We start from the raw sequence: 27,370 nt of genomic DNA on the forward strand, positions 1-27,370 counted from the left end.
GGGATAAGGTAAGGCAGTGCTTTGGCACATCCTCCTGGCACCCTGGCACTGCCAACCTGGCACTTCCACAGTGTCAGGAGCAGTGCCAGACTGACACTGCCAGGTGCGGGCCCTCTGCGGTGCCCTATTGGGGGGGTTCCTCTTATATGTGGTGTGGGTGGGGGGCAGACGATGGTGATGGTTGTTGGAGGGGGTTGTCTATGTATTGTGGCAGGAGGGAAGTGGAGACTGTGGAACGGTGTTGGACGGTGCCAGTGACTGGGATGAGGGGGTGGTACCAATGAGCGTGGGAGTGTTCCATTGCCGCCGGGGGGGTGGGGGTTGGTTGTACACTCATCTGCGAGTGGGTGTTGGCGGGCGTTTTCCTTGTCCGCCTGGTGGGGGTGGGGGGGCTCCGTAACTCCTTGGGAGGGTCCTAATCTCCGTGGGGGGGGGGGTGACTTTAATGTAATTTTGAGATCGGAATTCCGTTTAAAAATATCATCCCGATCTCAGAATCCTGGTGTTGCCAGTGTGTTTAGGTCCCCCACCCCCCAGCTCGCTCCGTGGTCCTCGTCTGCACACTGACATTGAACAGAATACTGTTTAATCCGGCGAGAAAGGACATCTGTGAAGCCAGCGAGTTTCACACCGCCTTCCCTGCCTGACACAGCACTCTGTGCAATTTTGGGAAAATTCTGCCCAAAGAGTCCTCGAGAAACTCAGCGGGTCTGACAGCGCCAATGGGGAGAGAAATAGAACTAATATTTCAAGTCCAATATGGCTCTTCTTCTGAACAAGTGAAATGTTGAACTTCAAACTCTGTTTCTCTCTCCAGTGATGGTGGCAGACATTGAATCATAGAGTTTTACAGCATAAAGAGACACTCTTTGTGTCTGTACCAGCCATCAATCACCTATCTATTCTAATCCCATTTTCCAGCACTTGCTCTGTAGCCTTGTACGCTGTGGCGTTTCAAGTGCTCCTCTTAATGCTTCTCGAATGCTGGGAGGATTCACACCTCTACCACCCTTTCAGACAGTGAGTTCCAGATTCCCACCACCCTCTGGGTGAAATCGTTTTTCCTCAAAACCCCTCTAATTCTCATGCCCCTTACTTTAAAATCATATGCTCCCTGGTTACTGACCCCTCTATTGAGGGGAAAATGTCTTCCTCTGTCCTTCATAATTTTGTGCACCTCAATCAGGTGGGTCCTTCAGCCTTCTCTGCTCCAATAGCCCCAGTCTAACCAGCCTCTCTTCATAGCTGAAACGCTCCAGCCCAGAGAGCATCCTGGTGAATCTCCTCTGCACCCTCTCTAGTGCAGTTACATCCTTGACCTGTGCGTTTTAAGGGGCACGATCTATCGGTTTCATCGCGCCCGACTTGGGACATGACGAGGCTGGTAATTCGCACGAAAGGTCTCTCACGAGATAGTCTGGCCTCACCACACCCGCGAAATCTGGATTCTGTCCATTGAGGTCGGGATCCAGATTTGCATATTCAAGAGAGCAGTTAGTCTCACATGAATATGTCTGCGCCGGACCTACCCAACGCCCGGGATCGAATGACCTCTCCTCGGAGATCTCGGGCGGGCGCCATATAGCACTGGTTTATCCAGGGTTCCCTCTACTTGCCACCTTATCTTTCATCCTCACAGGTACATGCCAGTCCTGAATTCTAATCAACTGACATTTGAAAGCCTCCCACATGCCAAATGTTGATTTTCCCTCAAACAGCCTCGCCCAATCAACATTCGCCAGACCCTGTTTAATGCTGTTATAATTAGCCTTCCCCTGAGGACCACTTTTGTCCTTTTCCATAAGCAGCTTAAAACTTGCGGAATTATGATCACTGTTTCCGAAATGATCTCCTCCTGAAACTTCGATCACCTGGCCGGGCTCATTCCCGAGCACCTTTGAACTACCTAGTATGGCGGGTGGGGGGGTCTAAAAGGCCCCTTCCCGAGTTGGACTATTTACATATTTTTTCAAGAAACCCTCCTGGACGCGCCTTACAAATTCTGCTCTATCCATGCCTTCAACAGTAAGTGTGTCCCCAGTGAATATAGGGAAAGTTAAAATCACCCACCACAACAACCCTATTGTTTATGCATCTTTCCAAGATCTCTGTGCATATCTGCTCCTCTATCTCCCGCTGGCTGTTAGGAGGTCTGTAGTAAACCCCAACATTGTGACAATCCCTTCCTATTCCAGAGCTCTACCCAGTTTGCCTCGCTGCCTGAATCCTCCCTTAGCACAGCTGTGATATTCTCCTTAACCAACACCCCCCCCATTTGCAACCCCTCCATCCTGCCTGAAGTATCTAAATCCTGGAATGTTGAATTGCCAATCTTATCCCTCTTTCAACCAAGTTTCTGTAATAGCAACAACATCACAATTCCACATACTAATCCAAGCTCTAAGTTAGAACACAGAACAGTACAGCACAGAACAGGCCCTTCGGCCCTCGATGTTGTGCCGAGCAATGATCACCCTACTCAAACCCACGTATCCACCCTATACCCGTAACCTCCCCCCCTTACTTTTTAGGACACTACGGGCAATTTAGCATGGCCAATCCACCTAACCCGCACATCTTTGGACTGTGGGAGGAAACCGGAGCACCCGGAGGAAACCCACGCACACACGGGGAAGGACGTGCAGACTCCGCACAGACAGTGACCCAGCCGGGAACTGAACCTGGGACCCTGGAGCTGTGAAGCATTTATGCTAACCACCATGCTACCGTTCATGTGTTTTACCTGAAATACTCCTCGTATGAAAGTAATGCACTTCAGCCCACCAGCCCCGCTGCATTGACCAACCACTCCCTGCCTGTTCTTACTGGCCTTAGTCTGTAGTTCTCCCTCAGTTATTTCTCCCGCTGCCCTACTGCTCTGGACCCCCCCCCCCCCCCCCCCCCCCCCCCCCCACCCGCCATACTAGGCAGTTCAATCTGTTTCTCTGCCTTCCACTTTTCTCCTTACTAGCTTTTGTTTCTCTCCCCTCTTTGCTACCCTCTGACTTCCTGCATTGGTTCTATCCCCCTGCCACATTAGTTTAAACTAATCAGCAGACGACACGCCGCACCTGCAGAAGCTGTGGTAAAAACTTTGAAACACAGCCAATCTACCCATGGCATCCCAGATGATGTGGTGTTGGACAATGGAGCAGAGATTATGAATGAACATTTCTGACAGTTTGCAGCAGAATATGGATTTGGCCATTAGGCCAGTTCCCCGCACATCCACAGGCAGAGTGATGGGTCAAAACCATCAAAACGTTAATGGAAAAGAACAATGACTTAAGAGATAGTCAGACTTAATTACAGGGCAATGCCATTTAGAAGTAACATTGCACCAGCCAAATTACTGTTTGGGAGGATTAAGGCTCAAAGCCCAACTTCCTTCACTCCAACATAGTCTCAGACCCAACACCACTTTACGCAGCCATGACCGAACAAGGTGCCAGGAGCAAATACACAAAGAGAAGCAGTCCAGCTCGTATAATGACTGACTAAGTGCAGGAACAGTGCCCCTATGAGAAGCAGGGAAAATGTTCCACATCAGAGTCTGCCAGGCACAAGTATGGCCATACACAGACCCAGCAACCATGATCATACCCTGTCAAAAACCACTTGAGGGGCTCTTTAAAGGAATAGAGAGGCCCTGATACCTTTGGGTGTTACAGGGAACCAATCCTTCCAGTATTATTCTGATGAGACTGATGGCATGGATTGTGCTGCCTAGGTCCCCAGAAAGGTTGCTCACAGTGGCACTGCTGCCTCACAGAGCCAGGGACCCGGGTTCAATTCCAGCCTTGGGTGAATGCAGTGTCTGCGTGGGTTTCCTCCGGGTGCTCCGGTTTCCTCCCACAGTCCAAGGATGTGCAGCTTAGGTGGATTGGCCATACTAAATTGCCCCTTAGTGTCCCAAGATGTGCAGCTGAGGTGGGGATATGGGGATAGGGCGGGGGTTTAGGCCTAAATAGGGTTCTGTTTCAGAGGGGCCAGTTCAAACTCGATGGGCTGAGTGCCCTCCTTCTGCAAAGTAAGGATTCTATGGATTCTATGAAGTTCAGGAACCGGTTGTACTCCAGCAAACCCAACAGAGAACACTCAGGACGAGATCGGCGAGAGTTATCAAAGTGCCAGACAATCTGTGACGTTATGACTTTGGGAGGAGTTGCTGGGAATGTAAATTGCTTTGTAAATAGTTTAACAAAGAAATTGGACAGATTTGAAATTGTACTGAGTAAAGGGTGCATGGTTATGTTAATGAGAACGTATGCAGAACGTTACTGAAACATGGTTAAAGGATGGTCACGACTGGGAGTTAAATATCCGAAGGTATCAAAATATTCGGAAGGACAGGATGGATGGTAAGTGAGGTGGTGTAGCTCTGTTATTTAAGGATGACATCCGGGCAATAGTAAGGGATGACATCGGTGCTATGGAGGATAAGGTTGAATCCATTTGGGTGGAAATCAGGCGAAGTAAGGCGAAAAAGTCACTGATGGGAGTAGTCTATCGGCCACCAAATAGTAACGTTATGGTGGGGCAGGCAATAAACAAAGAAATAACTGATGCATGTAGAAATGGTACAGCAGTTATCATGGGGGATTTTAACCTACATGCCGATTGGTTTAACCAGGTTGGTCAAGGCAACCGTGAGGAGGAATTTATAAAATGTATCCGCGATAGTTTCCCAGAGCAGTATGTAATGGAACCTATGAGGGAACAAGCGGTCCTAGATCTTGTCCTGTGTAATGAGACAGGATTGATTCATGATCTCATAGTTAGGGATCCTCTTGGAAGGAACAATCACAATATGGTGGAATTTAAAATACAGATGAAGGGTGAGAAGATAAAATCAAATACTAGTGTTTTGTGTTTAAACAAAGGAGATTACAATGGGATGAGAGAAGAACTAGCTAAGGTAAACTGGGAGCAAAGACTTTATGGTGGAACAGTTGAGGAACAGTGGAGAACCTTCCAAGCGATTTTTCATAGTGCTCAGCAAAGGTTTATACCAATAAAAAGGAAGGACGGTAGAAAGAGGGAAAATCGACCATGGATATCTAAGGAAATAAGGGAGAGTATCAAATTGAAGGAAAACGCATACAAAGTGGCAAAGATTGGTGGGAGACTAGAGGACTGGAAAATCTTTAGGGGGCAAGAGAATGCTACTAAAAAAGCTATAAAGAAGAGTAAGATAGAGTATGAGAGTAAACTTGCTCAGAATATAAAAACAGACAGTAAAAGTTTCTACAAATATATAAAACAAAAAAGAGTGGCTAAGGTAAATATTGGTCCTTTAGAGGATGAGAAGGGAGTTTTAATAATGGGAGATGAGGAAATGGCTGAGGACGGTAGCATGGTGGTTAGCATCAATGCTTCACAGCTCCAGGGTCCCAGGTTCGATTCCCGGCTGGGTCACTGTCTGCGCGGAGTCTGCACGTCCTCCCCGTGTGTGCGTGGATTTCCTCCGGGTGCTCCGGTTTCCTCCCACAGTCCAAAGATGTGCGGGTTAGGTGGATTGGCCAGGCTAAATTGCCCTTAGTGTCCTAAAAAAAAAAAAATGTTAATGGGGGTTGTTGGGTTACTGGTATAGGGTGGATACGTGGGCTTGAGTAGGGTGATCATTGCTCGGCACAACATTGAGGGCCGAAGGGCCTGTTCTGTGCTGTACTGTTCTAGTTCTAATTCTAATTCTAACTGAACAGGTTTTTTGGGTCGGTCTTCACAGTGGAAGACACAAATAACATGCCAGTGACTGATAGAAATGAGGCTATGACAGGTGAGGGCCTTAGAGGATTGTTATCACTAAGGAGGTAGTGATGGGAAAGCTAATGGGGCTAAAGGAGACAAGTCTCCTGACCCTGAATGCATCCCAGAGTGCTAAAAGAGATGGCTAGGGAAATTGCAGATGCACTAGTGATAATTTACCAAAGTTCACTAGCCTCTGGGGTGGTCCCGGTGGATTGGAAATTAGCAAACGTGACACCGCTGTTTAAAAAAGGAGGTAGGCAGAGAGCGGGTAATTATAGACCAGTGAGCTTAACTTCGGTAATAGGGAAGATGCTGGAATCTATCATCAAGGAAGAAATAGCGAGGCATCTGGTTCGAAATGGTCCCATTGGGCAGACGCAGCATGGGCAGGTGGTGCCTAACTAATTTAGTGGAATTTTTCGAGGACTTTACCAGTGCGGTAGATAACGGGGAGCCAATGGATGTGGTATATCTGTATTTCCAGAAAGCCTTTGACAAGGTGCCACATAAAAGGTTGCTGCATAAGATAAAGATGCATGGCATTAAGGGTAAAGTAGTAGCATGGATAGAGGATTGGTTAATTAATAGAAAGCAAAGAGTGGAGATTAATGGGTGTTTCTCTGGTTGGCGATCAGTAGCTAGTGGTGTCCCTCAGGGATCAGTGTTGGGCCCACAATTGTTCACAATTTACATAGAGGATTTGGAGTTGGGGACCAAGTGCAATGTGTCCAAGTTTGCAGATGACACTAAGATGAGTGGTAAAGCAAAAAGTGCAGAGGATACTGGAAGTCTGCAGAGGGATTTGGATAGGTTAAGTGAATGGGCTAGGGTCTGGCAGATGGAATACAATGTTGACAAATGTGAGGTTATCCATTTTGGTAGGAATAACAGCAAACGGGATTATTATTTAAATGATAAAATATTAAAGCATGCTGCTGTGCAGAGAGACCTGGGTGTGCTGGTGCATGTCACAGAAAGTTGGTGCAACAGGTGATTAAGAAGGCAAATGGAATTTTGTCCTTCATTGCTAGAGGGATGGAGTTTAAGACTAGGGAGGTTATGCTGCAATTGTATAAGGTATTAGTGAGGCCACACCTGGAGTATTGTGTTCAGCTTTGGTCTCCTTACTTGAGAAAGGACGTACTGGCACAGGAGGGTATGCAGAGGAGATTCACTAGGTTAATCCCAGACCTGAAGGGGTTGGATTACGAGGAGAGGTTGAGTAGACTGGGACTGTACTCATTGGAATATAGAAGGATGAGGGGGGATCTTATAGAAACATATAAAATTATGAAGGGAATAGATAGGATAGATGCGGGCAGGTTGTTTCCACTGGCAGGTGAAAGCAGAACTAGGGCGCATAGCCTCAAAATAAGGGGAAGTAGATTTAGGACTGCGTTTAGGAGGAACTTCTTCACCCAAAGGGTTGTGAATCTATGGAATTCCTTGCCCAGTGAAGCAGTTGAGGCTCCTTCATTAAATGTTTTTAAGGTAAGGATAGATAGTTTTTCGAAGAATAAAGGGATTAAGGGTTATGGTGTTCGGGCCGGAAAGTGGAGCTGTGTCCACAAAAGATCAGCCATGATCTAATTGAATGGTGGAGCAGGCTTGAGGGGCCAGATGGCCTACTCCTGCTCATAGTTCTTTTGGTCTTATGTTCTTCTGTTGCAGGCAGATGACCAAGTGGCTCCAAGAGTGACAGATGCAAAACAGCCTGTATCTTAGGAAACATGTGCTTACCCAGAGGGCTTTGGAAATAGTTCTGAATAAATAGTTTCAAGGAAAACTATATAGTGTCCATCTCAAGTTTAGCATGGAACAAACAAAATCTCTTCAAAGTATGATAAGGCACAACAAGACCTGATAACAGATTGAAGCATTGGCAGGATCCGTGAAACTTCTTCAAAACAGTCATGTTAAAGGCGTGAGTACGATAGCACAGTGATTAGCACTGTTGCTTCACAGCGCCAGGGTCCCAGGTTCGATTCCCGGTTTGGATCACTGTCTATGCGGAGTTTGCACGTTCTCCCCGTGTCCGCGTGGGTTTCCTCCGGGTGCTCCGGTTTCCTCCCACAAGTTCTGAAAGACGTGCTTGTTAGGTGAATTGGACATTCTGAATTCTCCCTCTGTGTACCCGAACAGGCGCTGGAGTGTGGCGACTAGGGGATTTTCACAGTAACTTCATTGCAGTGTTAATGTAAGCCTACCTGTGACACTAATAAAGATTATTAATATTATATTATAAGTTGTTGTTACCAACTGCCCAATTTTACAGCAGTGTTCAAAAGGGTAATAGACTAAAATAGTGATTATTTTCCCAAACACGTCTGGCTTTATGAGATGGAGACCTAATTATTAATATTTGTTACCTCTTTTCATTAACGCTAGAACTCAGGCCATGATGCTACATTCTCCACTCACCCCATTTGCCCCCATTCAGCCTTAAACTCAGCCAATGGTGGCAACTCTATTTTGATGACTGGAATTGTAAGTTCAATTGAATGGACAATCACTTGCACTGACAAAATAAGCATTCATTGCCATTACATTAACTATGTGGATTTAACGGTATTTAAACTCTCGGAATACTTTGCTGGTCAATGTTTTTTTCTTTAGCAGATTAATCACAACTTCAATTCAAAGGAGCTTCTTATCACTTGTTAATTATTATTTTAAGTAATAACAATAAATGCAGATGAGTTTGGTCATTTGATAATTTAACTCAGCCATCTGGATATAATGTACATAATATAATTTATATGCTTGTTAAATATTTACAAAGAAGCCCATTCCATGTACTGATCACTCTCTTAGAGTCTTAGTCTTAGATATTTGCAGCATGGAAACAGGCCCTTCAGCCCAGTTTGTCCATGCCGCCCAGTTTCTATCACTAAGCTGGTCCCACTTGCCCGCATTTGGCCCATATCCCTCGATACCTACCCTGCCCCTGTAACTGTCTCAGTGTTTTTTCAAATGGAAAAAATTATACCCACGTCTACCACTGCCTCTGGCAGTCCGTTCCAGATGCTCACCACCCTCTGTGTGAAAACATTTCCCCTCTGGTCTCTTTTGTATTTCTCCCCTCTCACCTTAAACCTATGCCCTCTAGTTCTAGACTCCTCTACCTTTGGGAAAAGATGTTGACTACTACCTTATCTATGCCTCTCAATTTATAGATTTGATAGGAGTATAAAAAAACTAGATAAAGGAATGCAAAAAGAGAGCAACTTTTCACATATTCATTCCATTTTAAATGAATTATTACCTGAGGTCCCTCAGATCACCCTTAAAAACCTCTTGCGAAAGAAAAATGGAATCACCCGTAAGCCTTCCTTTCACTCATTTGAACCCAATCAGTATTTAACCTCTCCCTTTCAAGCCATTTGACACCTGAAATTTATTGGTTGGGATATTAGCAGAGGAACATTAAGGACAAATATGCAACACCTGAACACATTTTGGTATTTCAGATAAAATATTAGGGACGGTAATCTTAAAATTGGGATCCCAGCACTTCAGTTAGGCCTCATAGGCCCTCCCTGCCGAGCTGGATGGGACTGTCTCCCCCCCCCCCCCCCCCCCCCCCCCCAAACCCCCAGATCCTCTGGAGCAGTGCAGGGTCTGGAGCCTGGGAACAATGAGAAAGGGGTGGAGAACTGTGAGCACTCGAGGGAATTGGGAATATTTGAGGGGACTAGTGGACCCGTGGATAACATATCCAGGAAATAGGACCAAACTACAGAGCAGAGGAATATGACACAAATAGGTAGCTCCTCTGTGGGTGTGAACCCAGCATAGACACAATGGACTGAATGGTCCCCGTGAAACTCTGTGATTTTATAATTACTGAAGCAAATGATTTCTCTAATGCTGAGCCACAGATAATTAGATGGCGGTGTACATGTCACAATCTGACCCTATGTGACCAGAAGCTAGATTGACTTTAGCATGGTTTCCTTTTACTTGCTGTGTCGAAGCCTTGGAGGAGCTGAAAATGCACAAACTCAAGCAATCTAAAAGAAATTTGTGCTGAATCAAGTCCAAACAAAGCAGAGCACTGTGTTGACCTGATGCCGTCAAGTGACCCAATTTGGATAAGGTTGACATCCACCATAGGCTGTTGTTCATCTGCAACAATGACACCATTTTATTTAACACCAGTCATGTGTTTCGGTCTATCACAGTTAAATTATTTCTGTTACGTCTTCCACATTTAATTTTGAAAGACTGCATGGGTGGATTATGAGCTTATTTTAATGCTAGTTTTATTTTAATCTCTCCAGATAATAAAGAATACGATGCATATCTGTCCTATACCAAAATCGACCCTGACTCACTCACCCAGGAAAATAGGGATGAGGAACAATTCGCTTTGGAAATATTGCCAGAGGTCCTAGAGAAGCACTATGGCTACAAACTTTTTATTCCTGACAGGGATCTCATGCCAAGTGGAAGTAAGTAAATATTGCTTATTGATACCTTTGTGCGTTTGTGTTACAATGAGGGGAACTCTCCTGGCTGCATCATACCATCGGAATTTTTAAACAATGTTCTTTCACATGATATGGGCGTCACTGGCTAGGCCAACATTTATTGCCCATCCCTAATTGCCCATGAGAAGCCATCTTCTTGATCCACTGCAGTCCATGTAGTGTAGGTACACCTACAGTGCTGTTAGGGAGGGAGGTTTTGGATTTTAACATAACGACAGTGAAGGAGCGGCGATATATTTCCAAGTCAGGATGGTGTGTGGCCTGGAGGGGAACTTTCAGGTGGTGGTGTTCCTATCCATCTGCTAACCCTGTTCTTAATATCATGGTACAATCCTTCTGCCCCTTCCCACCACTGACTAAATGGAATATTCCAGCAAGGTAGAGGCTGGGAAAACAGAAACTGATAGGTAATGCAACTTTGCTATTCTAGTTAGCAGTACTATTCAAATTGAATAAATAGTCATTTAACTTCCAGAGTGGGACGACGGCTGCCTGAAATATTTTGCTACATCTTCAGGTTAAAGTCCAGCATTTCAGAAGAATGGACGGGAATATGCCTCATGCCAAGTATCTAGATCTTTACCGCCACTAGCGAGGCAAGTTGTTCATGATGTTTAGGACCCTGCCCTGGATCGCCCCTTGCCAAGAGGCTTAACAAACCCGATAGGTGTTGTAGTGATCTCTGTATGTAGTAAAGCATGATCAAGTAATGTTAAGCAAGTACAGGCAAATAATCACTAGATGGCCACACTACCAAGACCTATAAAAAGGTTTCCCCGCTCTTTCCAGGAGGAGAGTGTGTGTAGAGTGTGTTAGGAGTGTGGTGAGTACAGAAGGGAAACAGCTAGAGAGAAGAAGTTAACAGATCTTAGTATTATCTTTTTTAATAGTTTAATCTATAGTTATTTGTTTGTTTACTAGTTCAGTATTGAAATAAAAAGAACTCACTAGTTTATTTCATTTCATTTCATTTTTCATTTCATTTCATTTCATATTACTCATTAAATTATTTTGTCATCACCTGGAAGATTAAGTCTATATTTCAACAACTCGGCTAGACAAAAACGAGTAATATATATATTACAAAATCGTAATATACCAAGTGTGAAAGTTTGATCAGCACAGTTCAACCCCAGAAGAGGTATAAAATAACCCCCTGATCCCGATCGGAAACAAGCTGCTCATCAATCCAGATCTGGACATGCAAGACATCCCAGAAGAATGTTTCACCTATTTTGAGGCATCACGGATCATCAAGGAGATACAAAGCAAGAAGCCAGCAATACTTGGCTTTGGTTTGGCATTTCACCAACCCAATCCACCTTCTTGTAAATAAACAGTGAAGGATATCATCAATGGGAACAGCACCTTGTCCCACCATTGGAGTGTTCTATCAAGATGTGTTTCAATTACATGGAAAGATTTTTTAAAAAGCAGTCATCGGGTTGCAGAATTATTTCAAATAATTTACAGTGTGGAAGGAGACCATTCGGCCCTTCGAGTCTGCACTGGCCCTTGAAAAGAGCACCCTACTTAAGCCCGTACCTCCACCCTATCTGTCTGTGTGGAGCCTGCACATCCTCCCCGTGTGTGCGTGGGTTTCCTCCGGGTGCTCCGGTTTCCTCCCACAGTCCAAAGATGTGCAGGTTAGGTGGATTGGCCATGATAAATTGCCCTTAGTGTGTCCAAAATTGCCCTTAGTGTTGGGTGGGGTTGCTGGGTTATGGGGATAGGGTGGAGGTGTTAACCTTGAGTGGGGTGCTCTTTCCAGGAGCCGGTGCAGACTCGATGGGCCAAATGGCCTCCTTCTGCACTGTAAATTATATGTAATCCCCGTAACCCAGAAACCCCACCAAACCTTAAGGAGTGAATGGGGTGGAGAGGGGGTGGAGGGTTTGTGCAAAGTGTACATAGAATCATAGAATTTACAGTGCAGAAGGAGGCCATTCGACCCATCGAGTCTGCACTGGCTCTGTTGGTATGTATGTTGGCATGTTGGTATGCATACTATAAATCTTAAACAAAAAACTGTTTTGTTTAATCGTCACTCTTACTTTTATCGGGGAGTAATGAGTCCTGGTCAATACTTCTTCCTCAGTTAATGTTAGACAAACAGGTTACCCAATCATTATCATATTGCTGTTTGTGGGAGCTTGTTCTGTGCAAATTGGCTGCCACATTTCCTCCATTATGACCCTGCAAAAGTACTTTATTGGCTGTAAAGTGCTCAGATGGTTGTGAAAAGTGGTAGATAAATGGCATCTTTACATTTTATTTTGTGGCTCCATGAATATCAATCTGATTACACTTAGGGCATAGCAGGTGTGAGTGATGGGCCTGCCAAAAATTTGGAAAAGTAAGGATACACTTTCCATGGAGGGCCTGCAGCGTAGGTTCACCAGACGTATTCTGGGCACGGCAGGACTTTCATACGAGGAGAGATCGGGTGGACTGGGCCTGCACTTCCTGGAATTTGGAAGAATGAGAGGGGATCTCATTGAAACATGTAATATTCTGACAGGACAGGGTAAACTAGATGAAGGAGTGTTGTTTCCTCAGGCTGGCAGGCCTATTACAAGGGGTCACAGTCTCAAGATACGGGGCAGGCCATTTAGGACTGAGGTGAGAAGAAAATTGAGGTGGAGAACCTGTGGAATTCTCTACCACAGAAGGCTGTGGCGGTCAAGGCACCTAATGCATTCAAGAAGGATAGATTTCTGGACCCTAAAAGTGTCGAGGGGCATGGGAAAAGCCAGGAGTATGGCTTGAGATGGAGGATCAACCATCATATTGAATGGCGGAGCAGCCTCGAAGATCTGAATGGCCTACTCCTTTTTTTATGTTTCTATGGATAGAATCAGACTCCAACAGCTGATAAGTCTTGGCTAAAAGATTGAGTGATAAAAGCCTTAGAACAGACAGCAAGAGAAATGTTTTCACACAGAAAATGAAGGCTGTGGATTTTCCTTCTAGTGTTAGTGACAGAAAACTAGGTCAACATTCGAGATTAAATTGGATAGGTGGATGAAGGGATATAGAAATAGGCTGGGGAATTTGATTAGTCTAGTCACTGTTGTGGAAGGTGAACACCAAGGTGGACTGCTAGGGCTAAATGGCCTGCTGCCGTGTTCTATGTATTTCCATGAATGACTGTAGATGTGACACAAAGAACAAATGATCCATCAGCATCTGTGTATGGCATTTAACCAGACATTTTCATTGTCTTTCTTACCTTGCCCTGCGTATTGACCCAGCTGGAAGTTACTTCACTGTCACATGAGAGCACCATCTCATCTTCGACTGCCGTCGTCAGTTAACATATTCTCTCCTCCATTGTCAAAGCATTCATCTCAAATTTCTTATGGACAAGGTCCTAGTGCATTCAACAAGACAGTTGACTTTCATCTATTGCAAAGTCCTCCTCTTCTTCTCCTTTGAGCTGTTAAAGTGGCAGATTCGCTACCTGAGGAGACTGATAATTTACCACATAACTGTGTTATGTATGTGACTGTATAGCTGTTCTACTTCTACCTACTTATTGTGGCTTTTTAATTCTTTACTGGGAGATGGGCATCGTTGGCAAGGTCAGCATTTGTTGTCCATCGCTAACTATCCTTAAACTGAATGGTTTGCTCAGCCATTTAAGAGTGTAGGTAAGATTCAATCATGTTGCTCTGGATCTGGTATTAAATCTAGGCCAGAATATATAGTGATGTATTCTAATCACAATCAATGATAGCTGCCAAGATCACCATTACTGAGACAATGGGCAGGATTCTCTCTTCTCCAGCACTAAGATCAGGGGCTGGATTCTCTGTTTTTGGGACTATGTCCCCACGTGTCGTGAAAACTGTGGTCTTTAACGCCAGGAAAACTGCCGTCAAAAGGCCACAGATTCACAGCCTTGCAGGGGACTAGCAGGCAGCTGTTGTGGAGCTCGCAGCTCCAGCCGCCGATATAGCCCCCCCCCCCCGCACTTCCGGGTTAGAGGCCGTGCATGTGCACGACGGCGGCCTCCAGCGGCCGCGCCATGCTCCACGGTGGACTCACACCGCGGACCTGGACCACGGAAATAGTGCCCTCAATCGGCCACTCGCCCGACCCAGACCACCCACACACAAAATAACCCAGTCCGAAATGAGGGCCCCTGAACTCCGATCGTCCCATCCCCGACTTTGGCGGCCAGGAACTGAGTCCGCAGCCGCCAGGTGAGTTTTCCAAATGGCAGGACCACATTAGAAATACGCCGTCGGGAAATTGGACGGTCAGGGGCGACGAATAGCAGAGCAGGCCTCTGGCAATGGCCTCCGGTGGTGGATACTTGGCATGGCATGCTCTCCGAGTACGCCGCTTTTCGGGGGAGCAGCCAGAACCTGCGATTTCATGGGTGAAACTGGATTCTCCGCCCCATCGCCGAATGGGGCGGAGAATCCAACGCTATTTCGGCGTCAGGGTGTGGAGAATCCAGCCCTGAGAATTCCAATCGGACAGAGAATTCCTGATTGTGGCAAAATTTGGATTTGCGCTGGGCAGCAAACCAGTTGCGATTCGTTGTGCCCACTGCGTCGGCCTTAGTGGGCTTCCCGTCGTGACCCATCGTGACCATGCAAATAGTTCATTCGAACAATATTGCTTTCCATTGGCAGGCCGTATCATTCACAAGCCAGATGGGATTTTCGGCAATCCCCCCCCCCAGCCGAGAGTCCTGCTGGCGTGAATTACTGCAAGTATTTAAGAGTGCGGAACTGGCAGCTTGCAATCTGATGGGTAGCAGGGTGGTAAGCGTTCTCACAATAATTGCCAACAGGGTGCCAGTGCCGGTCCTTCCTATGTCAGGAGGGTATGTCAGGAGGGTATGTGCTCGGCTGGTGGGGCTCAGGACAGGTGCCTTCCTTGTGTTGGCCTCCTTTGGCCGCTCTCCCCATCCACAGCTTTAAAACCCATTGAAAAGATCAGTCGGTAAAAGTTAAAGGTTTCCCATAATAAAGTGAAAATGGGCTGGATTCTCCCCTAAACGGCGGGGTGGGGGCCCTGGCGGGATGGAGTGAACCACTCCGGCATCGGGCCTCCCCAAAGGTGCGGATTTCTCCGCTCATTTAGGGGCCAAGCCCTCATCTTGAGGGGCTAGGCCGACGCCGGTGTGGTTCCCGTCCCACCGGCTGGTGTGGAAGGCCTTTGGCACCACGCCAGCTGGAGCCGAAGGGACTTCGCCAGCCGGCAGAAATGCGCCGGAAGCGTCAGCGGCTGCTGAACTCATCCCCGCGCATGCGCTGGGGAGGGGGGTCACTTCCACGTCAGCCATCATGGAGGCTATGACTGACGCAGAAGGAAAAGAGTGCCCCCACGGCACAGGCCCGCCCACGGATGGGTGGTACCCCCTGGGGCCAGATGGCCCTGCGCCACCCCAGGACCCCAGAGCCCGCCCGTGCCGCCAGTCCCGCCGGTAAGGGAGGTGGTTTGATTCACGCCGGCGCGACAGGCATTACAGCAGCGAGACTTCGGCCCATCGCGGGCCGGAGAATCGCCGGGGGGGGCGCCATCCAGCGCGGCACGATTCCCGCCCCTCCTGAATCTCCGGTGCCGGAGAATTCGGCGGCCGGCAGGGGCAGGATTGACGCCGCTCCCCGGCGAGGAGTTCAGAGAATCCAGCCCAATGTGTTCATTTGGACCTTTATACCATTTAGACAGTCACTCATTATCTCATAAATACACATCACTCATAATAAAGTGAAAGTATCCATACCTACACCCCTAAACCTTTTAAACAGTGAGTCAATATGTAAGAAATAAAATCTCATAATAAAGTGCATGTGATCACACCTGCTCCCTTAAACCCTTTAAAAAGTCTGTCAGTATGTAAAGTTTAACGGCGTGTGAGATTAAGGTAAAAAAGAATCCCTTTAAAGTGGTGGAAACCTTTGAAGTGATTTTCACACAGTCAATTTCAATGGCTTTGTAGAAGTGAAGTCAGTACTGTATTGGCTAGGAGGTCGAATGCTTTGGGCTGCCTTCTTAAGTGCCAATTGAACATGCATGTTAACCTTAAGAGAATCCTGAACAAGAGCTCCTAAAAACTTTTGTGCTTCAGTTTACCGAAATGCCTTTCCCCATTTAGAAATGGGGACCCCACTCCTCTTCTCCAGCCTATCCCCCAGAACCCCGATCATGCCCTTTGTGACCCTCCAGATGTTCCTTAACCTCCCCGCTCTATGACCCCTGCTATTTACCTGTCCTCAGGGTCCCTGGACTTTGTTTCAGGCAGTTCCCTCCAGTGCCTCTTCTGACCACTGCAGCGCTGTTCCTGGAGTGACTGGAGTCTCCGAGGCAGAACTACCATCTAAACGAGGGCGGACGTCCCGCCTTATGCCAATCAATACTCATCAGGACGTAAATTGGCGTGGGGTATCTGAATCCCGCAAGGATGTGTTCCGATGGGGTGGCCAAGCTTCTGGCTTCCAAAAATCCAGGCCTTGAAGAAATGCTACCCACCCTGTTGAAAAATATAAAATCCATGGCTCCATTATCAGTAGGACTGAAGGGACTCGAGCAAGGTTTTTACTGTTTACGGCTCAGCTTAATATCGTACTTAGTGTAGTTATAAAATCTCAGACGAGTACAGACCAGAAGAAAACCATTTATCTCATCAAGTTCTCCCCGTGTGTGCGTGGGTTTCCTTCGGGTGCTCCGGTTTCCTCCCACAGTCCAAAGATGTGCAGGTTAGGTGGATTGGCTATGCTAAATTGTCCTTAGTGTTCAAAATTGCCCTTAATGTTGGGTGGGGTTACAGGGTTATGGGGATAGAGGTGTGGGCTTGGGTAGGGTGCTCTTTCAAAGAGCCGGTGCAGACTCGATGGGCCGAATGGCCTCCTTCTGCACTGTAAATTCTATGTCTAATTCTGTGCCGGCTCTTTCAAGGACCAACCCACTACACTTCTTCGCCATATTCATGCAGTTCTTTCATCTTTCAAGCACTTATCCAATTCTCTTTTGAATGCCACTGTGGGATCTGTTTCCTCGAGCTTGTCAGACGGTAAGTGGAAAAATGTTCTTTAATGATTTATTGGTACTGAAATTATTAGAAGGAATGAAGGAAGGAAAGAACTTTGGCTAGTTTCTTATCACCATGAGATACCCTGGAGCATTTAACAAGCAATGAGCAACTTTTGAAGACAGTAAGAAGTCTGACAACACCAGGTTAAAATCCAACATGTTTGTTTCAAACACTAGCTTTTGGAGCACTGCTCCTTCCTCACTGAGAAAGGAGCAGTGCTCTGAAAGCTAGTGATTCAAATCAAACATGTTGAACTTTAACCTGGTGTTGTAAGACTTCTTACTGTGCTCACCCCACTCCAACGCCAGCATCTCCACATCACAACTTTTGAAGTGTAGTCGCTGTAGTTCTGTCGGCCAATGTGACAGCCAGTTTCCACGTAGCAAGATGCCACAAACAGCAAGTGTACGAGGGCCAGAAAAAATACATACCATAGCTCAGAGAGGCTGAAGCTTGCATGTATTACTTTGCACTCATTTAATTAACACAGTTGGTGCCGTGTTTTGGGGAAATATGCATGGCAGCAAAAGTTCCAATGGACCCTGGGGACCCATTAAGGAGGGAGCATCTCTCGCACAACCAGCCTGCGCAGGGGAAGCTGCCGGGCTTGGCACTATCCCTCCTGCTGCTGGTTCAATCCTGGCAGTGGCGGGTTGAGGCCCTTAAGTGAGAATTAGTTGCCCACGTAAGATCTTCAATTGGCCATTGGATGGGCAGGCCACCCAATGCCACCACTACCACTGGTATAAATGCAGTGGGGGACAGGAGTGGGTGGGTAGGTGGCGAGTTGCATTCCACATACCTCCTTCCACCTTCAAACGTGCCACCTCTTCCACTGAAACAATGTTTTTTCTCTCCCTGTCTTATCTTGTTTTAACAAGTCTGTCTTCCCTGTACTTTTCTTGAGTTACAAACACTGAGACTTTACATTGATTACAATGAAAACATTTAGGCTTCCTTATCTCTCTTCCACTATCATAAGTTTCCTTTTTAATCTGAGGCACACTTCCCTTAACATCACCAAGCTAGACCTCCTTTGCCTTGACTACCTGTGAATTTCTCATTTCCCAAATTTCCACCCATTACATCATGAAATGGATGTCGAAAGCCAGACTCTGCTTTGTGAACCAATTCAAAATCATCTGCCATTTCGGCTGTCAATCTCGCATTTTTAATGTTTTGTTCTTCCAATTGAGTTCTCGCTACTGCGGAAAGTACATCTTTAAATTCTTTCAAAATAACCGCTTCCCTAAGAGTATCATACGTTTGGTTTATTTTTATTGTTCTTATCCTCCTATCAAAATTCCTTTGTTAAATTCTTTCAAATTCTATATTTGTCTGGCCTGGTTCTTTCCTTAGATTTCTTAATTCCTGCTGTAGGTTTCTGGCTCTGGTTTCTATGCACTCAACATGGTTTTCCCCACCTCATCATAATCCCTACATATCTCCTGTGATAGTGATGCAAACACATCACTAACTCTACCTACCAACTTTGAACCAAAGCTACCCACATGGTCTTTGGTCAGTTCAATAGTTTAGCCACTTTCTTCAAATGATATTTAAAAAAAGGCTTCCACATGTTTCTCATCTTGGCAGTGCTGGAATATATTTAAGCACATTCCTGCTAAGCTTTTGACTAGGACATATTTCTCCTTCCTCTAGACCTTCTGCAGCTACTGCCATTAACTTCAACATTTTCCGTTGATGTTCCCTTCGCAGTTCCAGTTTCCGAAGTTCAAATTCTCCCTCCTTTGCCTTTGCTTCTGCTGTTACCAATTTCTCTTTTTCCTTATCCCTTTCTTCGTTTGCTAATCTTTCCATTTCTACATCAAGCTTCCTCATTTCCATTGAGAACTGTTTTGTTTTTAATTGAATTCTAGCTACTTCCAATGATTTAGGCTGTGTCTCTGGCAAATTTAAATGCTGAGGTATTGCTTGTCTGATCTCCATCTTCCTCACCCCTTCAGATAAGGTTAACGGCAGCTTTTTCGCCAAACTCATAAGTTTTGCTTTTAGTCACCCTTTGTAAGCCAGCCCGACTGATCTTTTCCACACCCAGGAAAATCTATTCAACTCAAAGAACCATCTCCATTCGCTCCCTGTTTAAACTTCAAAACCTGTATGAAAGCAACCATTCCACACACATTCACTGTCCTTAAATTCAATAATCCCAAGCCAAACAAGGGATTATACTTTAATATCCCGGTAAAGATTTCCCCAGTTTTTTTAACAATCCCAGACCAGACTCCAATAGTGGCTAGGAGACTGGACAGAAACCCCAATATTTTATTTTAATTTTTTTAAGACTGTGAGGAAAGGATACTTCACTCCAGGAGTGATTTCAAGAAGAAATAAATTTATGGTGTATTACAACAAACTTTATTACTAACACAGTATTTAAATATTTTTAACATCACACCAGAAAATAGCGTACAATTACCCCCTAAACCATGCTAACTGATACAGTGAATACAGTAACCTTTAACTGCTGTCACTATTCCCACTCAAACAACTAGAAAAAAATATCGGCTATCAACCACTGTGAAAGTAGCTCTGAGGAATACCTGTTTTACAGAAATGCCTTGCTGTTCCTCTGAGAAATGTGAGCTTTTGACACTGCCTGAAAGAAAAGACCTGACTCCTGTCAGAAACACGCAGAAACTCTGGTGGCATTCCTCCAGAACATGCTTCTCAGCTTGTTTAGCTCACCTTCTAACCAGGCAATTCTGAACTTCTTGGAAAGAAAGTGCAAACATGTTTACGGACATATCTTTCACTGATCTGCAAGGAGAGCAGATTGCTTGACTTCTGCTCACAGCTCCATTTAAAACTCAACTGATTTGCTGCTCTGCCAAACGCCTGATACAAAAGCTCCACTCAGTAACTGCATCATCTTGCCAAGCTGAAATATAATTAACTCCACAGGGAACCCCCCCTTAATCCAAACAAAACTGCTTTGGCCCAAGCTTTTTACGATGCCTTACTTGCATCCCCGGCTCCCAAAATCTTTAAGCCAGGATTATTTTAAAGCATAGCTGCAGCAGTCACATACTAGCTAAGTTTTGTAACCTTTACTGCACCAATTACCTCTGTGACACAGTGGCTTGCACTCTTGCTTCACAGCTCCAGGGACCCAGGTTCGATTCTCGGCTTGGGTCACTATCTGTGTGGAGTTTGCACGTTCTCCCCGTGTCTGTGTGGGTTTTCTCCAGCTGCTCCGGTTTCCTCCCACAAGTCCCGAAAGACATGCTTATTAGGTGAATTGGATATTCTGAATTCTCCCTCTGTGTACCCAAACAGGCACCAGAATGTGGCGACTAGGGGACTTTCACAGTTACTTCATTGCAGTGTTAATGTAAGCCTATTTGTGACACTAATAAAGATTGTTATTATTAATACAATGTTATTATTATAAATTCAGGAGTATATAATCCAGCCCCGAGTGTCAGCACCTAATTTTAGCAGGTGAAGCTTCCATATCAACTTTTCCTTTCTGGACATTCACCCTGCTGCACCTTCAGCACAGGTTGCTGGATGATAACCAATAATGATCATCGTTGCTGAGGCAGGGAGGGAGAGGAATCAATGTACCACACAAACTGTGTTGGGAAAATAAAATGCTTTTGCATGAACCGTCTGGATCTGTTCTTATCAACTTTTCCCAATTCTCAAGGATTTAAGGTAATGTTGAATTAATTTGCCTTCAAAGGCTCATTCAAAGGAAATGGTGAGATTTTTAATCGATCAAAATCAGTCGAGCAGCTGACATCAATTGAAGTGTTTAGTCTGACGATCCCATTGTGGATTATCCTTCCATCAGTGCAAGCTTATTTTCATTTTGTTAAACATACGTCGCTTCTCCCTAAACTTTTACAATTGTTACAGCACTCATTTAATTAGCTGCCTTAATTTACTCCGATCTTGTTAATAGTCTGGTTCTCGGAAATTGCATATAATATAATATTGCTTCATTTTGGCAGCTGTTAATACTTGTGCGCTATTCCCATGACTGTCGAAACAATAAGCACTCATTTCCAGTCGTGGTATAACAAAAAACATTGGGTAGAATCTTGTGGAGGTGAGGAGTGTCTTGGCCACCAACTGGTGAGACCCTGGTTTTGCCCCTTTTGAGGAAGACCCACTGCATTTTGTGTCACTCAGGCATTTGACAGGCTAGCGGTGGGTCTTCCCCTGGGAACAAGGACCCTAGGCACGGAAGCCTCATCCGCCGAGGGCTGTTGGCCAATCACAGATCAGCAGCTCTTCCGTACTCAGCAGCGCCACCAGGGAGGTGGTGGCTGCTGTTTGTAGTACACTCACCCAAAGCCTTGGAGGAACCCAGGCACCCAGGAATGATGGTGGACATGAGGTTGTCGGGTCTTGGGGCAGCGTGGGAGGAAGATCGGCAGCAGCAGCAGAGGAGGAACTATCAGCAGGCCATCACTCCCCCATGCTGGACCCTCAATCAAGCACTGAGAGCCTTAGAACGAGGGAATCGACTGGGAACCTACCAGTAAACAGCCAGGGATCGCTTGTCATTCTGCCTGACTAGCATGCCCCAACCCACTGCTAAGTTAATAGCTATGCAGCAGTATGAAGCCCTGTAGTGTCATTAATTGTCCACTGAAGGGCCACACTTGGTGGAAGATAGATAGATAGATAGAGAAATACAGCACAGAACAGGCCCTTCGGCCCACGATGTTGCGCCGAACTTTTGTCCTAGGTTAATCATAGAATTTTGGACAATTTGTCATGGCCAATCCACCCAACCTGCACATCTTTGGACTGTGGGAGGAAACCGGAGTACCCGGAGGAAACCCACGCAGTCACGGGGAGGATGTGCAGACTCCACACAGACAGTGACCCAAGTCGAAATCGAACTTGGGACCCTGGAGCTGTGAAGCAATTGTGCTATCCACAATGCTACCGTGCTGCCCTTAAGAAGTTAACCTACACTCCCTTATTCTACCCTAATCCAAGTACCTATCCAATAGCCGCTTGAAGGTCCATAAATTTTCCGACTCAACTACTACCACAGGCAGTGCATTCCATGCCCCCACTACTCTCTGGGTAAAGAACCTACCTCTGACATCCCCTCTATATCTTCCACCATTTATCTTAAATTTATGTCCCCTTGTAATGGTGTGTTCCACCCGGGGAAAAAGTCTCTGACTGTCTACTCTATCTATTCCCCTGATCATCTTATAAACCTCTATCAAGTCGCCCCTCATCCTTCTCCGTTCTAATGAGAAAAGGCCTAACACCCTCAATCTTTCCTCGTATGACCTACTCTCCATTCCAGGCAACATCCTGGTAAATCTCCTTTGCACCTTTTCCAAAGCTTCCACATCCTTCCTAAAATGAGGTGACCAGAACTGCACACAGTACTCCAAATGTGGCCTGACCAAGGTTTTGTACAGCTGCATCATCACCTCACGGCTCTTAAATTCAATCCCTCTGCTAATGAACGCTAGCACACCATAGGCCTTCTTCACAGCTCTATCCACTTGAGTGGCAACTTTCAAAGAACAATGAACATAGACCCCAAGATCTCTCTGCTCCTCCACATTGCCAAGAACCCTACCATTAACCCTGTATTCCGCATTCAGATTTGTCCTTCCAAAATGGACAACCTCACACTTGTCAGGGTTAAACTCCATCTGCCACTTCTCAGCCCAGCTCTGCATTCTATCTATGTCTCTTTGAAGCCGACAACAGCCCTCCTCACTATCCACAACTCCACCAATCTTCGTATCATCTGCAAATTTACTGACCCACCCTTCAACTCCCTCATCCAAGTCGTTAATGAAAATCACAAACAGCAGAGGACCCAGAACTGATCCCTGCGGTACGCCACTGATAACTGGGCTCCAGGCTGAATATTTGCCATCCACCACAACTCTCTGTCTTCTATCGGTTAGCCAGTTTGTTATCCAACTGGCCAAATTTCCCACTATCCCATGCCTCCTTACTTTCTGCATAAGCCTACCATGGGGAACCTTATCAAATGCCTTACTAAAATCCATGTACACTACATCCACTGCTTTACCTTCATCCACATGCTTGGTCACCTCCTCAAAGAATTCAATAAGACTTGTAAGGCAAGACCTACCCCTCACAAATCCGTGCTGACTATCCCTAATCAAGCAATGCCTTTCCAGATGCTCAGAAATCCTATCCCTCAGTACCCTTTCCATTACTTTGCCTACCACCGAAGTAAGACTAACTGGCCTGTAATTCCCAGGGTTATCCCTATTCCCTTTTTTGAACAGGGGCACGACATTCGCCACTCTCCAATCCTCTGGTACCACCCCTGTTGACAGCGAGGACGAAAAGATCATTGCCAACGGCTCTGCAATTTCATTTCTTGCTTCCCAGAGAATCCTTGGATATATCCCGTCAGGCCCGGGGGACTTGTCTATCCTCAAGTTTTTCAAAACGCGCAACACATCTTCCTTCCTGACAAGTATCTCCTCAAGCTTATCAGTCTGCTTCACGCTGTCCTCTCCAACAATATGGCCCCTCTCATTTGTAAATACTGAAGAAAAATACTTGTTCAAGGCCTCTCCTATCTCTTCAGACTCAATACACAATCTCCCGCTACTGTCCTTAATCGGACCTACTCTCACTCTAGTCATTCTCATATTTCTCACGTATGTGTAAAAGGCCTTGGGGTTTTCCTTGATCCTACCCGCCAAAGATTTTTCATGCCCTCTCTTAGCTCTCCTAATCCCTTTCTTCAGTTCCCTCCTGGCTATCTTGTATCCCTCCAGCGCACTGTCTGAACCTTGTTTCTTCAGCCTTACATAAGTCTCCTTCTTCCTCTTAACAAGACATTCAACCTCTCTTGTCAACCATGGTTCCCTCACTCGACCATCTCTTCCCTGCCTGACAGGGACATACATATCAAAGACACGCAGTACCTGATCCTTGAACAAGTTCCACATTTCACTTGTGTCCTTCCCTGACAGCCTATGTTCCCAACTTCTGCACTTCAATTCTTGTCTGACAGCATTGTATTTACCCTTCCCCCAATTATAAACCTTGCCCTGTTGCTCGCACCTATCCCTCTCCATTACTAAAGTGAAAGTCAGAGAATTGTGGTCACTACCTCCAAAATGCTCCCCCACTAACAAATCTATCACCTGCCCTGGTTCATTACCAAGTACTAAATCCAATATGGCCTCCCCTCTGGTCGGACAATCTACATACTGTGTTAGAAAAGCTTCCTGGACACACTGCACAAACACTACCCCATCCAAACTATTTGATCTAAAGAGTTTCCACTCAATGTTTGGGAAGTTGAAGTCGCCCATGACTACTACCCTGTGACTTCTGCACCTTTCCAGAATCTGTTTCCCAATCTGTTCCTCCACATCTCTGCTGCTATTGGGGGGCCTATAGAACACTCCCAACAAGGTGACTGCTCCTTTCCTATTTCTAACTTCAACCCATATTACCTCAGTAGGCAGATCCCCCTCGAACTGCCTTTCTGCAGCTGTTATACTATCTCTAATTAACAATGCCACCCCCCCACCTCTTTTACCATCCTCCCTAATCTTGTTGAAACATCTATAACCAGGGACCTCCAACAACCATTTCTGCCCCTCTTCTATCCAAGTTTCCGTGATGGCCACCACATCGTAGTCCCAAGTACCGATCCATGCATTAAGTTCACCCACCTTATTCCTGATGCTTCTTGCATTAAAGTATACACACTTCAACCCATCTCCTTTCCTGCAAGTACTCTCCTTTGTCATTGTTACCTTCCCCACTGCATCACTACGTGCTTTGGCGTCCTGACTATCGTCTACCTTAGTTGCTGGACTACAGATCCGGTTCCCATTCCCCTGCCAAATTAGTTTAAACCCTCCCGAAGAGTACTAGAAAACCTCCCCCCCAGGATATTGGTGCCCCTCTGGTTCAGATGCAACCCGTCCTGCTTGTACAGGTCCCACCTTCCCCAGAATGCGCTCCAATTATCCAAATACCTGAAGCCCTCCCTCCTACACCATTCCTGCAGCCACGTGTTCAACTGCACTCTCTCCCTATTCCTAGCCTCGCTATCACGTGGCACCGGCAACAAACCAGAGATGACAACTCTGTCTGTCCTGGCCCTTAACTTCCAGCCTAACTCCCTAAACTTGTTTATTACCTCCACACCCTTTTTCCTACCTACATCGTTGGTACCAATGTGCACCACGACTTCTGGCTGCTCACCCTCCCCCTTCAGGATCCTGAAGACACGATCAGAGACATCCCTGGCCCTGGCACCCGGGAGGCAACATACCTTTCGGGAGTCTCGCTCGCGACCACAGAATCTCCTATCTATTCCCCTAACCATTGAATCTCCTATTACTATTGCTTTTCTATGCTCCCCCCTTCCCTTCTGAGCCCCAGAGCCAGACTCAGTGCCAGAGACCTGGCCGCTGGGGCCTTCCCCCGGTAGGTCATCCCCCCCAACAGCATCCAAAACCTGGCATAGGCCATCTAAGTGCCTTCCTGCCCAAGACGTAAGCAGGGTGGAGACAGCAAGCCGATGATGTCCTCACCCGCCACCCTCGCCCTGATTAAATACCCCCCACCAAACCCCTCATGGATGAGGGCAAAAGATTGTGCTCATTATTTATTTCCACCCTGTCTAATCCTTGAACCAAATTCTATTCCATCTGCTTTTACCCTGTGTGTTCACTTTTATACATTCATTTATGAAGTAATAAAATCAAAGAATGAAAGCCTCTGAATACATTTGTAATCTCTTTCACCCGACACCCACTTCTGGCTCAGCTGAGCAGTAAATTGAAGACATGAGTCTTGAGCGGATGGATGAAGATTTACGCAAGAAAAAGCAACCTAAGCAGGACCAGTCAACAACTTGGAGAATGAACTCCAAACACTAACGCCGAGGGTCAGGCTTTCCACTTTTGAAGTGGGAATCGGGAGTTCCGCCATTTTCCGACATTGCAATCCTGCCCCCTGAATGGCCATGACCACCCATGGAGTTGGGTGGCCTGGAGTCTGAGCCACCACTTCCCGACCAGGGCAGAGGCTGAAGCCGCAGCGGGCGATTGCTGAGGTGGGCATGTTAGAAGACCCACCTCCCTTTGCTGGCACAGTAACCCAGTTTGCTCAACGTGTAAAGCCCTCTGATCCTCAACAACCTACCCCCCCCTCACCCACACCTTACCCCTCCCAAGCCCCATTACCTCCTCCACATCACTCATGCCCCGTTAGCCCCTTTCCCACTCAGTGTCCACTATGACAGAATTCCTGAGCCTGACAATAACATTCAGAAGTATTTGAGATGCTCATAAAACTGTCATGATAAATAAAAGTCATTCAAAATCCACTTAAAAAAAACATTATCCTATTTCTTTACACAATTGTCAAGATAAACAAACTCTCAGTTCCCTTGACAGCTGTATCAACAACCCCTGCTGAGCTGAATCCATTAGTGGAATTTGGAGCTCAGTCAAGCATGCATAATGAGATTCTACTGCACAACTGTATCAATGAAACTTTCAGAGCCTTTGATGCCATTGAAAGTGCTCAGCCATTTATTCATGCTTTATAGAAGGAGTACCAAAGTCAAGTTGTTGATCAATGAAAAGATTAAATCACAGGGGACAATTGACACAGTAAAATCTGAATATCAGTATTATTCACTCCAGGCAAGCACTTTTTCCTTTTCTACTTTCACAATGTTTGTATGTATAATGGTCACTTACCTTTTAAGGACAATGCATATTTATACTTAAATATGCAAAAATATATACTTCACTAATCGTTATGCCATGTGGAGTTGACAACATCTTTTGAACATACCCCTTGACTCCAGATTAGAGATCCTCCATTCATGACCGTGTCACCTTCAAAAACTGGCCTGACTCCATCAAAATTGCAGTAGGTCTCAGATGCCCACTCCTGCAATGTAGCTGCCAAGGTCGGGAGAGCTGCATGCAGAATCACAACCCACTCCCTATTTACAACACTGCTGACCATTACCAGTGACAGGAATGGGAGCAGGACTTCCACATGCAGGACATTTCTGCCTCTTTTAGTGAATGTCAGGATG

The 27,370-nt window shown here is 46.0% G+C and overlaps 1 protein-coding gene and 1 long non-coding RNA gene across 4 annotated transcripts in view; one reads left to right on the top strand and one right to left on the bottom strand.

The window, feature by feature from the left end:
- The window catches only part of il1rapl2 (interleukin 1 receptor accessory protein-like 2), a 1,090,987-nt gene that overhangs the window by 1,056,492 nt on the left and 7,125 nt on the right, over positions 1-27,370 (top strand). For all 3 annotated transcript variants that reach the window (XM_038775345.1, XM_038775344.1, XM_038775346.1), the window contains exon 10: positions 10,035-10,205. In XM_038775345.1, the coding sequence (XP_038631273.1) occupies positions 10,035-10,205 (171 nt within the window). The remainder of the gene's footprint in view (positions 1-10,034; positions 10,206-27,370) is intronic.
- Positions 1-27,370, bottom strand: part of LOC119951947 — a 35,334-nt gene that overhangs the window by 419 nt on the left and 7,545 nt on the right. The window contains exon 3 of the long non-coding RNA XR_005457722.1: positions 16,472-16,734. This is a non-coding gene — a long non-coding RNA (uncharacterized LOC119951947). The remainder of the gene's footprint in view (positions 1-16,471; positions 16,735-27,370) is intronic.

This window comes from Scyliorhinus canicula, chromosome 17 (genome assembly GCF_902713615.1).
Source record: "Scyliorhinus canicula chromosome 17, sScyCan1.1, whole genome shotgun sequence".
Classification (NCBI taxonomy): Eukaryota; Metazoa; Chordata; class Chondrichthyes; order Carcharhiniformes; family Scyliorhinidae; genus Scyliorhinus; species Scyliorhinus canicula.